This window comes from Myxocyprinus asiaticus, chromosome 6 (assembly GCF_019703515.2).
Source record: "Myxocyprinus asiaticus isolate MX2 ecotype Aquarium Trade chromosome 6, UBuf_Myxa_2, whole genome shotgun sequence".
Lineage (NCBI taxonomy): Eukaryota > Metazoa > Chordata > Actinopteri > Cypriniformes > Catostomidae > Myxocyprinus > Myxocyprinus asiaticus.
The window spans coordinates 47876744-47891387 of NC_059349.1; the positions used below are offsets into that span (position 1 = coordinate 47876744).

The 14644-nt window shown below is 33.7% G+C and overlaps 1 protein-coding gene across 26 annotated transcripts in view; it reads left to right on the forward strand.

Moving 5' to 3' along the window:
• Window positions 1-13994, forward strand: part of LOC127442071 (muscleblind-like protein 1) — an 88240-nt gene extending 74246 nt beyond the window's left edge. For 9 of the 26 annotated variants that reach the window (XM_051699791.1, XM_051699787.1, XM_051699800.1 and 6 more), the window contains 6 exons: window positions 2286-2321; window positions 6356-6447; window positions 6926-6955; window positions 7308-7352; window positions 8040-8111; window positions 11469-13994. In XM_051699791.1, the coding sequence (XP_051555751.1) occupies window positions 2286-2321; window positions 6356-6447; window positions 6926-6955; window positions 7308-7352; window positions 8040-8096 (260 nt within the window). In that variant the 3' untranslated portion in view covers window positions 8097-8111; window positions 11469-13994. The remainder of the gene's footprint in view (window positions 1-2285; window positions 2322-6355; window positions 6448-6925; window positions 6956-7307; window positions 7353-8039; window positions 8112-11468) is intronic. The other 17 variants (XM_051699795.1, XM_051699799.1, XM_051699808.1 and 14 more) reach the window with 11 other exon arrangements.
• Window positions 13995-14644: the final 650 nt, after the last annotated feature.

A 14644-nucleotide genomic window follows, 5' to 3' on the forward strand; every position in this document is an offset into this window, starting at 1 on the left:
AAATTAAGTTTAAGTAAAAAATTAACATGAATTGCACCCCTTTTGCTTTAATGACAGCATGCACTCGAGCTAGAATGGACTCCACAAGTTTGTGCAAAACCTGATATATCCATGTTATCCCAGCATGATTTGAGATTGTTCCAAAGACCATCTTGTGTGCTTCAATGGAAGAAAGAAAATCTGACCTTTTTTACAAAAAAGATAATGTGGTCAATGTCACAGATTTGCTTACTCAATTAGTGATCTTAAAATTAATGTGTTACGAAATAAAAGGTTAAAAAATAAGGGGGCTTGATGATATAAGCTGAAAAGAAAAGTTGTTTTAGAGGCAGAACAAGTTATAAGTGACCTTAAAATTAATGCTGTCGATTTAACACGTTAATTCAATGTGATTAATTATATAAAAAATAAAGTGTAAAAACGTTACTCTGACTGTACGTAAATTAGCTTCAGTTAATGTTCACATCAGTCATCAGAATAGAGAAAAAATGTGATCTCAGTGATTTGGACCGTGGCATGATTGTTGGTGCCAGATGGGCTGGTTTGAGTATTTCTGTAACTGCTGATCTCCTGGGATTTTCACCCACAGCAGTCTCTAGAGTTTACTCAAATTGGTGCCAAAAACAGAAAACATCCAGTGAGCGGCAGTTCTGTGGACGAAAATGCCTTGTAGATGAGAGAGGTCAACGGAGAATGGCCGACTGGTTCGGGCTGACAGAAAGGCTATGGTAACTCGGATAACCACTCTGTACAATCGTCGAGAGAGCAGAATAGCATCTCAGAATGCACAACATGTCGAACCTTGAGGCGGATGGGCTACGTCAGGCACTTTATTAGGACCATAGTGTTTCTAATAAAGTGCTCAGTGAGTGTACATTGTTTCAAAGCCGCTTACAGAAAATCTTATTGTAATGTCAGTAATCGAATCAATGTCATAAAGTTCCCAGTAAACAGCTTCATATACTGTAAAAACTTCATTGAAAAACATGCCTTAATGTTTTTGCATTGAGCAAAGCAAAAGCGACAGTGGCAAGGAATAAAAACTCCATAAGATCTAAGTTACTGGAGAAAAAAGCCTTGTGTAAAGAGACAAGTTATTTGTGTTTTCTGAAATACGACTTGTACTGCAATAATAAAAATGCAATCTTTGATCAACATGAAACAGTCAAAGCCATATCAGTATAAACTATGCATGTTGGTTGGTCCCTGTAAGACAGTACCATAGTATACAAACCAGTGAATACAATCCTAAAATTGACTACAATAAGCCTTAAAATGCATCTGTACAGTTAGTTTATAAAAATAATGTTAAAATGCATAAAATAACTACAAACAAGGGGTGAATACACAAGAATATCTTTAGTGAAAGTTTAGTTAAGGAATCTATTTATTATATATTTAATTATTTTTATCTAGGGGCCTTTTCTATCAAATATCGATATATGAAATTAATTAGATTAATTAATCGGCATGTCACGAAATTAGTTTAAGAACATTTAAAATATTATTTTTTTTTATTCTATATTTTTATATATTAAATATATTTTTGATTTTTGATTATGGTATTCATTTTATGCCATAACATTTCTTTGTTCTGCATTTTTCAAAATGGTAAAACTTTATAAATTTATTTTCAGGTTTAAATTAAATGATTTTGAATCCCAGATTTTTTATGTGGTCTCAGATTTTTGAACTATATTTGTGCAGTTATGCTCACTTTTGTAATATTTCATCGGATAGGAATTGTTCTTTGAGAGTACAATCTCAATAAAACGGTTTTTTTTTTTTTTTTTTTTTTAATCCTCATTCTGTAATCTCAAACAACAGGAAAAGTCTTGGAAAAGTCATGGAAACACATTCAAAAGTCAAAAGGTGTGGGAACCCTGCAGAGATATTTGTGCACAGTGATTTGAGCAATAAGAAATAGGGTTTCTCTTCTGTTAATTTCCTTGAATCACCTCATTATATCACATTACTATTACATTACATAATAGAGCTCATGGCTTTCATTGCAAAATAAAGTTCCCAATAACCCCCTCAGTCATACTAACGTCTGCTGTGGTGACTGTAACATAAACACAAGTTTCTGTGAGCTCAAATACACACCTGTCCCCTTACCACATCCTGAACTAATCGGTCTCTTATGGACATCATGCTATATCACTGTAATGATTATTGTTCTTCCTTTAATTATGATTTTTCTTTATTCTAACCAACCTTGTGACGGGCTGTTGTGATTCTTCTCCCTTTCCAATCCACTTCCTGTTGCAATGCATGATGGGCAGGCTCAATATTGTGCATGACCCCTGCAGCGAGCATGGGTAGGTTTTTAGACTTCCTCCTCCTAGTTGTTCTCACGCCCTCAAAATACACATCGCAGACAAACTGGCTTTGATATCTTGGCATCTTTGTGAGAGCTTTGAATATGAAACATTTATATACCTGTGATTTTAAGTTAAAGTCAACATGAAATAGCATTAAAAACCCATTTCATACCTTTAACTAGGCGCATTTCCAGGTGAAACAGGATATTCTGAAAAACTAGATTTTTATCCATTGGGAATTGATTGGATCATGAAAAGTGAACGTTCCATACCGGAATGTAGTCAGGTGGTTGGAGGGGTTTACAAATAAGTGGGCTTGAAGATGTGAGCTTAAAAGAAAAGTTGTGTAGAGGTGGAGCAAGTTATTAGATTTTATGAAAGATTACGAAGACAATTTTTGCGAAGATTTGTGCATAATAACATTAGGAACAGTAAGTAAATAGGGCAAATTCTACTTTCATGTTGACTTTAAAAACACAACAAATATTATGGTTTCTTCCACTGTGGCTATGTTTGAAATAGAATACTAGTGTACTGCTTACTGCATACTGCGCAGTATATACCATAAACTGCTTAAATGTTTAATATGGCAATTGGCATCCAGGTATGAACAAGTTTGTGTAAATGTCTTAAGTTTTGGCAGTCCAGTGAAATAACGAGTCAAGAAGGAGATATTGAACATCTGAACTGATATTATTTCTGGTTCATTCGTTGCACAGCAAATGGAAGGTTAAATCGAGCCCATTACATTTGTGGGATACAATACCCCATGAATTGTTTTTTTCTATACAGCACATTTTGGAAAATGTAGTAGATTACTGTGTAGTTTACAATACTGTATACTGCAGAAACAGTAAGAGTAGTACTGCAATATGCTGTTCCATACATAGCCTGTGAGTTGAAATTATAACCATTTTGTGTATCGTATTGTGGGTTTTTGTGGCTCTTTAAATCCTCACACTTGATTCAACCCTTAAAGGAATAGCTCACCCAAAAATGAAAATGCTCTCATCATTTACTCTCACGACATCCCATCCCAGAAACTTCTGGACACAAATGAAGGTTTTTAGAAGAATATCTCAACTCTACAGGTCCATACAATGCAGGTCAACAGGGTCCAAAACTTTAAAGCTCCAAAATGCACAGAAATGCAGCATAAAAGTAATCCATACGACTCCAGATGTTAAACCTTTAGAAGTGATATGATAGGTTTGGGTGAAAAAAAGATTAATATTTAAGTCATTTTTCACTTTAAATTCCCCTCCCTGCCCAGTAGGTTTCGATATGCATGGAGAATGCAAATCGCCAAAAACAAAAGAAGAAGAAAATGAAAGTGGACATTTACAGTATTGTAAAAAAGGATTTAAGTATAGATCTGTTTCTCACCCACACCTATCATAGCATTTCAGAAGATATGGATTTTACCACTGGAGCCTTTATGTGCTTTTTTGAGCTTTGGACCCTGATGACTTGCATTGTATGGACCTATAGAGTTGAGATATTCTTCTAAATATCTTCATTTGTGTTCAGCAAAAGAACATCATACACATTTGGCATGGCATATGGGTGAGTAAATGATTAGAGAATTTACATTTTTGGGTGAACTATTCCTTTAACTTTTTAGTTGGTGTTAGTGATAGACCGATATATCAGCTAGGCTGATTAATTGGACGACATTTGGCCATTTTAAGATTATCGAATCGACTGATAACTACGCCAGATTGGCCGATTAACAGAGGTGGTAATTTTGCATTATGTCTATTCCAAAAACTACTGGTAGCCTCTCGTTTGGTTACTCTAGTGGCACAGAAATTACACACTTCAGATTTAAGTAATTATAACATAAAAGAAGTGTTCATTTAATTTAGAAATATTGTCTACATGTTTTTTCCATCATTCAATTTTTTGGTATCACTTTTACAATAAGGTTGTGTTCTTTAACATTAGTTAACCACAGTTGTTTGAATTAACTAACAATGAACTACTTTTACTGCATTTATTAATCTTGGTTCATGTAAATGTCTACATATACTGTAGCTACTAATACATTTGTTACATTAAAAGTTGTATATGTTAACTTCAGTTAGTGCAATGCGAACTAACATAAACAAGGAACAAAAGTATTTTGATAAATTTACATCAGTGTTAGGGAGTTCACCAAAAGTGATGCTACTAACCTAACTATATTTTTTACAGTAGTTCAGCTATTTTCACAAATGTGTAACTTTTCTAGTAACAAGTTATGTTTTCCAACATGTAGCACTGTAGCGTCACAAAAAGCTGCATTTGTCACATGTGAACGCAATGTAGCCAGCGAAGTAATCAAACGTGCTCACCAGTGTGGGGAAAAAACTAATTAATTAAGTGAATCGGTTCTTTCAGACAGTTCATATAAATGAACCGGTTAAAATAAACGATTCCCTTATCTATAGCGTTGGGAATTCCGATTCATTTTAGTGAGTCGGTTCTTGTAAATGAACTAGTTCACATAAATGATTCACTGATTCACTTGAAACCCGCACAGCCTTAAAGGGACATTGCCTTCTTTTTTGAGCCGAAGTATTTAGTTAACTGTTGCTGTTTATCACTATATTTCGATTCAGTTATAAAAATAAAAATAAATTATAGATTTATTAGTGTTAAGTACACTTATGTATTTGTTCAATTTAATATAATTGTTCTTGTTACACTTTAAAAATTGCCAGGATTTTACAAGATTTAACAGTAATTTCAGTTTTCAATATTTTACTGTAATATCAATTCAGGCTAGGTCATTTTCTGTCACAAACAACAACAAATTACTGTGAAAAAATTAACTTGAAAATCGCACTGCATTATGGGAAAATGGTGTTTCTTTTGAAGTCACCATTATGGTGTTTAGTGTTCCCTTTGGATGGGGTTTTACCTTATTTATTTATATTTAATTTTCTCCCAGTTGGTGCAGTTGTGTTTAAGAACACTGTACTGTACTGTATGGAGAAAATAGTCAATTTAGTGGTTGATTTTATGTTGACCCATGATGTATAAACTACACCATATGATGCATTTGAAAGTAAAGAAATAGTATCATTTTAAATGAACAATGAGGAAGGGAAGTTTGCAAAGCTAGGCTACAATATGGTTGGTTTTTATCGCTCATTAACTTTTTATCATGAGTTGTCAATCAGGCACGCAAGATATCAACACTCAGCATACATATCTCAACGATGGCGCCAATTAACAAACACTGTTTATAAAAAAAATTACAGATGATCATTGTGATTCTACAACACAGCATTGCTGCATTACAGTAATTTATTGGCCCTGTTCACTGTGAAGTCACAGTATACTGTACAGCTGTCTTTTATTTGTAATTTATTGTAGAAATACTACTGTAAAATATACTGTGAAATTCATGCAACTAGTAGCCAGGAATTTACTATAAACTCACACAAAAAATGTTTACAGTGTAGTTCATGATACCATATGCATTTACTGTTAACAAATGGAACCTTATTGTAAAGTGTGGTAAAGTTTTGTAATGTTTTATATATATATATATATATATAATCAACATTATATTGGCCATTGCCACCCTGCTCTCTTTTGAGTGGCAGCACTGGCTATTAAAAAAATCCTTATTGTTTGACCACAAGTTGATATTACTGGTCCTTTTTTACACTACAGTTGTTTGTGACTTACCGTAGATCTGTGCTGAGCTTGATGTTCTAGTAACAGAAAATATGGCAAAGGTAAAATGCTAACATAGTACAGGCAACCTGAAATCTAAATGCAAAGTTTATGACATGCCATGCCTTTTCCCCCTTCTTCTTGTAGCTCTTGATGTGTTGGCTTATATGAGACTTTACCTGCCCTTGTTTCTTCTGTAGAAAATTCTCTCTTGCCACAACTTTTTGTTTGCTGTTTGCCGATATCACCCTCAATGCTCACTTTTCTTTCCATATCCCTCTGTGTCCTCTCACTCATTATGTTTGTGCACCTGTTGGCCACACTCCCTGTATGTGTGCTTATACCATTTTCCCTCTGAAAAGTTCCCATGATGCACGGCGCTTCCCCGGCCGTTGTGTCCGCAGCAACCACATCTGCCACAAGTGTTCCCTTCACATCTGCAACAGCCAATCAGGTTTGCTCTTTTATGGCTCTCTCTCTCTCTCTCTCTCTCTCTCACACACACACACACACACACACACACTCTCTCTTTGTTTCTAAACAAGCTCTATGGGATGTGTCTGAGTGCTGGGGGTGCTTTGGACGTGATCTTTCCCTCTTGTTGGCCTACACAGGTTTTTGATATGACATTAATCTATCCTGGTACTTCAAACAACAAATTGAGAATGAAAATGGTGTATTTACACTTGCTAAGATAAATACTCCACCGGTGATACTGACTCCACCGGTGACACTGATGATTCACCCAAATTTGACTTAAATCTGTCTCATTTACTCACCCTCATGTTGTTTCAAAACTCTATGACTTTCTTCCATGCTGAATGTTCAGTCCCAGACACCATTCACTTTAATTGCATCTTTTTTCTGTACAATGAAATGGTGACTAAGGCTGTCCCTAAAATTTGGCCTAACATCTCCTTTTGTGTTTTAAGGATTTCATGCAGGTTTGGAACGATATGAGGGTGAGTAAATGATGACAGAATTGTCATTTCTAGGGAAACTATCCCTTAAAATTTCATGTTACATTGAGTTGTTTGAAGTATCTGCTGTAAATGTTCTATGCACACATTGCAATGAAAATTAGTCTGAAATAGCAGTGTAAGTGAAAATAATTAATTTTTAATTTTATTGAAACTTACCTATTCAAGACAGAAAAAAATATATACAAATATTACGATATTAAAATGATAGAAATTAAGTAATTTGAGGACAAATCTTAATGAAAACATAGTAAGGACAGTGCTATTTCATGTTATATTAGACAGTTACAAATAGCATTTTAATATTGTTTTTTTTGTCCTTTTTTATTTTGAGGACTCTTCTCTATCAAAGCTGACTACCAACGAATACATGCAATTGGTATGTATGAGGTAGTTTTTCATAGTCTTGTGCTTCAGATACATCTTTGCCGGCTGTTTATAATAAATTATATATATATAAACCTGCTTTATTTATTTTTATTTTTATTTTTATTTTTTGCTCATCAAGATTTAGTAAATTAAAACAAATGCAAAGGCCTCATGCAGCCTTGACAAATTAATTTTGTTGGTTTCCACCAACATAAATTATGCTCACATAAACACTATCACATTTCTTTGTAATCAACACACAGCAGCATTATAGGTTGCTAGTTTTGATACAATTTACAAATATGCCAACAAAATGACTTAAAATTCCCATTTTGCCAAGCTTCTTTAAAGACTGAAACATTAGTACAGACTCCAGCAATTCAAATAGTACCTTCAATTATGAATTAACTAAAAAGTGAAGGTCAACAAGTTGGACAAATGGAATGTGCGTGGTAAAACTGACTTCTTCCTGCCTTATTTGAGAACATTTTATACTAATAAGCAATGGTCCATAATTTCCTTTAATGGCATTACTTAGTTTGTATTTTGTTTTACTCATTATTTTCTTAACTGTCAAGGGGAGGAATTGAGGGTGGGGGAGCATATTTTAGTCTTTTAAATGAATTTTTGTCATTTAAATAATTGTCATAAACAAAATGATTGTTTCATGCCATTTTTTTCTCAATTCTCGACTCAGATTCCAATCATATCTGCAGAGCATCTGACTAGTCACAAGTACTTGACACAGATGTAGTTCCAGTCCACAACAGTGAGTTCTTCTAAGTTTTCTTTATTCTCAGAAAGTTAGCCTTGCCTGCTTGAGATTATCTCCAGAAGATAATGTTTGATTTAAAGGAATGCTTCACCCAAAAATAAAAGGTCTATCTTTATGTACTCACCCTCATGCCATTCTGAAACCCATATGCTGTTATTTTTCCATGGAACAAAAAGGAAGAATTTTTATGAAGTTTCCATAGAACAACAGTTCATAGTGACCCCATCTGTCAAGTTCATATGAAAATATGGTGCCAGTTGGACGTCAGTTACATCAAAAATCATTGGTTCTCACACCACATGTCTCATAAATAAACATTAGACATCCATGTTTGATTTGAGAAGAGCAGTGGAAGGGAAGATTATCAGTGTATAACAGTTTAATTATTATTTTGTTTTTTTCAAACAAAGCACAATCAAAAAAAGTTAGCATTTTAAAGATATTTTAAAGTTAGCAGTTAGCATTTTAAAGATATATCTCAATTTCATAAAATTCCATCTAAATGAATTGTGTAATTTTTTACCGAATAAAACTTAAAATCTTTATTTATTTATTTTTATTTTGTTAAAGATTACTGGTGGAATAAAAAACATTAATTGGAATAAAATTGAAATACTTAAATCTTAAAATATTTTTTGCATGACTTCAAAAGATTTGTAATATAGTGCACAAGTCATATGGACTAGTTTTACAATGCTTTTTTATGTGTGTGAATTTTTTTTTTTTTTGGAGCCCAACTATAAACTAACTACACTATACACTCACTACCCCCTACACACACTTGTTGTACACTGAAAAAAATGCATTGGATATACATCGTTTAATGGATCAGTTAAGTTACAACAAGTTATTTTTTTCCTCTTTGTTTAGTTCATGAATTCCATACACCCCCCCCGGTCAACAACTTTTATACAAATCTCTCACCTACTCCCCCCCATTTCTTGGCTTAAAAGATACAAGAACTAAATCAATGTGGAACATTGTATCTCAAAAGGAGGACAATGTGGCCCCCCATGTGCTATTTAAAGAAATAGTTCACTCAAAAATGAAAATTCTCTCATCATTTACTCACCCTCATGCCATCCCAGATGTGTATGACTTTCTTTCTTCAGAACACAAGTTAAGATTTTCAGAAGAATATTTCAGCTCTGGTCCATACAATACAAGTGAATGGATGCCAAAATGTTGACGCTCCAAAAAGCACATGAAGGCAGCATAAAAGTAGCCTAATCCATGTGACTCCAGTGGTTAAATCCATAACTTCTGAAGTGATATGATGGGTGTGGCTGAGAAACAGATCAATATTTAAGTCCATTTTTGCTAGAAATTCTTCTTCCTGCCCAGTAGATGGCGATATGCATGAAGAATGTGAATCACCAAAAACAAAAGAAGAAGAAAGTGAAAGTTAAAGTGGAGATTGACTGAGCAGGGAGGAGAATTTCTAGGCAAAATGGACTTAAATATTGATCTGTTTCTCACCCAACCTATCATATCACTTCTGAAGTCATGGATTTAACCACTGGAGTCACATGGATTAGGCTACTTTTATGCAGACTTGTGTGATTTTTGGAGCTTCAACATTTTGACACCACTTCACTTGAACTGTATGGACCAAAAGAGCTGAAATGTTCTTCTAAAAATCTTAATTTGTGTTCTGCTGATGAAAGAAAGTCATACACATCCGGGATGGAATAAGGGTGACTAAATAATGAGAGAATTAAAATTTTTGTGTGAACTATCCCTTTAAAGCCCGATGTGGCCCCTGTACCAAACAACTGCTCTACCGCCTCTATTGTGCCAAGTTACCCTGATTTTTTAGTTTTTTGTTTTTTTGTTTTTTTTGCATTCCTTGTATTGTTTTGAACATGTTTATGCGCAACAATATCTTTCTCAGTCAGCATTAAGGAAAATTTAGACCCTGCACGTAAACTGATTTTAATGTAATTGTTTCATACATTATGATCTTGAAAATAACTTTTTTATCTTTTCATTTCTGTAATCATGTTGCCCTTTTATTTATTTATTTTTTTAAATCAGATTCATGTAGTGTTTACAGTATCATAGATAAGTGATGTATTTTAAAAGTTGTCAGTCACAAACACATATAAAATACCTATATTTTTTATTCTTTCTGGCAAACAGTCATGAAAGGGAATGTAAATTACAGTATGTGTGCTACATTTTTAAATTGCAGCATAGAGTTTTTATTATAAAGGGGCATAGTTTTCGCAACTCAGTACTTATTACACACTACTCATGAGTACTTTTAAATGAGCTACTCTTTTACTCTTGCTTGAGTAGATTCTAGGACAGGTACTTTTACTCTACTCATACTACATTTTTTAAGATGTAACAGTACTTTTACTTGAGTATTATTTTTCAGTCTCTTTCCACCCCTGGTGGTATCCGACCTGATTCCGGTATCGGGACATCCCTACTAGTTAGCTAACCTTTAGCTAGCAATAGCACACATTAGCATGCTAAATGCTAACTTGATTAAAGCAACATAGAGGATGGTGCTTGTGTACCCATCCTCAACCTAAGCAAAAGCGCCACTCTTCCCCACAGTGGTAACCCAGCGTATCAGAATTGGTTCAAATTCCAAAATAACAACATGAAACAATATTAAGTCTCCCTCTTTTCTTATCTTGCTCAAAATGCATAAAATAACACATAATTTCAAAATGTTTACTCTCTGGATCAAGTCCCATGCAAAGCATGCGGGAAACAACAAATCCCCTGCCCCAAATACTCTTGCCCATGTTATTGAACATTTATCCTCCATAATGTAATCTAGTAGATTGTACATTTTAGAGAATTGCATTAATCGAAAGCAAAGAAAACATGTTTCGAAGATGTGTAGATCACAAAAAGTATAATTTAGTCAATCGGACAACCTGCGTTTTCCCGTTTTTTTTTTTTTTCAGTGTGTGGAAAATAACTTATTTTAATTATAATTTTATAATTTTCTTTATTTATCACACATTATACATTTTGCACATATACGGTGAAATTCTTCTTTTTCACATATCCCAGCTAGGCTGGGGTCAGAGTGCAGGGTCAGCCATGATACGGCGCCCCTGGAGCAGATAGGGTTAAGGGCCTTGCTCAAGGGCCCAACAGTGGCATCTTGGCGGTGCTGGGGCTTGAACCCCCGACCTTCTGATCAGTAACCCAGAGCCTTAACCGCTGAGCTACCACTGCCCGCTGTGAATTCCACAGCAAAAAATAACAGCATAGGGGTTCGGAACAACATTCGGAACAACAAGAATTTGTGTAATTGGGTGAACTATTCCTTTAATATGGATATGGATGAATTCTAAAACTAAACTTTTTCCTACTTTCCCATAGATCAAAGGAATGTGCTGTTGTCTCGGACAAAAGAAAAGCAAACTAAATTCAAAATTTCAATGTCAAGAACACAAGTCGGATAGGATACACTATGAAGATTAGAATATGGTCACACACAATGGAAGGGTTTTACAACATGGGTTGAAACTGAGTGTCCATTCTATCTAAAAAAGTTGTTTTCTTGTCTGACCTAACAGAGTTTTGGCATGTTAGTAGACCAAGAGATATTTTCTGTGATTTACCTTTTTTTTTTTTCTCAAAAATGTTTTGATAGTTTACAAAGTTTTAAAGGTGCACCTTAAATTGAAAAAAGAATTGAAAGTCTATACGGCACAAAACATCCAGTTAAATAATTCAGTGTATGTAGTTTTCTGTATCTTTAGTTCTGGCTTCTAGTCAAACTAGATTGTAAACGCAGAGTCAGGATTGGACAGATGAATGTTTTGGGTAGAACCTGCTCACCTGAGACCTTTCAAAAGCACATTCTTGCAAGCTTTATGTACCATAACCACGGGCTGAATACCAGACACCAATCCAGAGTGTTATATCAACAGTGTTATTATGTTTACCAGAGATTAATGTTTTTTACAGCACTTGTTTTTATACATAATTTTACAAGTGTGTGTGTTTTTTTTTTTTTTTATGAAACATGCCATTATTATTTGTTAATCATTCATTAGGCCTTCTAGAACTCCTTATGAAGCCTTTATGACTCCTATGAGGACAGGGTTGCCTTGTTCCTAATGCCCTGTTTCTTTATATTGCCTTGATTGAGAGAATGTCATGATAACATTGAGAAGGTAATCGATAGTCACCGCATGTCTTTGGGAGGTTGTTGTCAAGGTAACAAGAGCATAGACTCGGCAGTCATGCTTTGAAAATGCGACTGTGTTCCAGTCTTCACGATTACGGTGTGTGGACTCTAAAATTCATGCTGGAAAAGCACTGCTTTGTTGAGTACATAGTTACAGATTGTGAGTTTAAGACGAGTTGTAGAGGTACATGAAAAGACTGGGTCAGGGTTTTTTTCAGTTCTCATTTTTCTTGATTTTAATTTGTTTGAATTTGAAATTTAGCCGCTGTACAACAGAAAAAGAGGAACGGAGAATATAATGAGATGTTTTACCATTAAGTTGTGCCAAAAATGTTATCCTCTCATTGTTTTAATTTAAATGTGTTTTAATGGGTATGTTGGTTATGAAAGATGAATAATTTGTATAGCTTCATTTTACATACAAGGCTGCTTGTGTACACTGGCCAAAGTCAGATATATAGTAAACCAGGAAAAAGACGTCCACATCAAGGACATCAAGGAAGTGACTTACAAGGGTTTAGCTCCAACTAATAATGAACCAGTTTTAGGTTCGCTTGAATCTGGATTTCAGCCTGGTTTAGGTGCACAGATATAAAAGGATGCACGTCATTGCCATCTCCTCACTAAAGCCTTATATTTCAGTGTTTAAAGCCACAAAAAATTTATTTTTATTTTTTTCAATCATGAATGGGGAAAAAATAGCTGATATTCTTTTGTTCACTCTTATTTTTTTCTTTATTAATCATGTTACACTTAACGTTCACTCTTGGTTTTGAAGCCTTTTTTAGAAATATATTGTGTTATTGTTTGCATATATATATATATATATATATATATATATATATATATATATATATATATATATATATATATATATATAATTATTATTATATTATTATTTTTGTTATTTTACAATTCTGTCATAGAACTGTTTTAGAATTTAGGAAATATTTTTCTTACTTTCACTTTCTTTTACATCATGTTAAGTTCATGTTTAGCCTGTAGTGTTGTATACTTAATTCTTTATGTTAGATTTCATGGTAGAATGTTTGAAATTTCAGCTCTTTCGAGGATTTTGGTTTTGAATTTGTTAAACAAATTGTTTTGTTTTCTCTTGTCTTAAAAAAAAAAAAGTGAAAAAGACAGAAAAAAAAGTTAATTTGCAGGCTACGTAAGAAATACGAACTACAATTGATATTTTAACCCATTATTTTGTCAAATCGAGACCATGTCTACAATTTTGTTAAAATATCAATTGTACATGCTAGAAGTTATTTTCTAATGTTTTCATTTCAGAATCTAAAATTGTGTATTAATATTTCAAGAAACATCCTTCAATGTCAGGCCAAAAAAAAGAGCAGCAATGTGTCTCCAGAGATTTCTGATTATTTAAAGATTAAAAACAAAGAGAGAGGTCACAGGGTCGTGCCTCTAAAGCTGCAAATGAGAGAGAGAGCCATAACTTAAGGGACGAAGGTTGACTTTTTGCACTTCTTGTACATAGTCAATATAAAGAAAAGAAAAGGAACATGTATAATATTGAGATCATATTTTGAATAATAAAAGATTATAAAACTATGAGAAATTTTCTTAGGATAATTTAAGAATTAGAGTAATAGTCCAGCTTACAAATTATGCTTGCAGAAATGGCACAGCTGTTGTTATAATTTCCGGCCATCACATTAAAAAAAAAAAAAAAAAAAAAAAAAAAACTCATCGTTGCCTATACAATACCGACTTTGACTGAGATTCTCAAAAAATTGGCATTACACTCTGTCTCTTCATATATCCACTGTGGGAAATTTGGTTTAAATTACAAATAGATAATACACCTTCAAAAACACAGTATTTGTCATATGATGGACATAAATATCTGCATGAAGAATAAAAGTTAACAAAGTAAAATTCTCATAATAGATAAGTAGGTAGATAAGTTAATTTCTCACAGTGCCGTAACTATCTTTGCCACATCATAGTGTAAATCAAGTTACAAACAGTAAATATCTAAGCCTGAAATAAGGCACAGTCACTGATAATCCATCTGAGTTTAATTGTACGATTATACAAGGCCTTCAAACCGACTCTAGATGCTAGCTAAAGACGTCCAGTTAAAGGGATGGTTCACCCTAAAATGAAAGTTCTGTCATGATTTACTCACTCTCGTGTTGTTCCAAACCCGTATGACATATGACTTTTTCCATAAAATGAAAGTGAATAGTGACTGAGGCTCTAACTTCTGCTTTTGTGTTCTACAAAGAATGAAAGTCATACAGGTTTTAAAACAACATGAGGGTAAATAAATGACATTATTTTCATTTTTGGGTGAACTATCTCTTTAACACAACAGAAGAGTTGCTTTGTT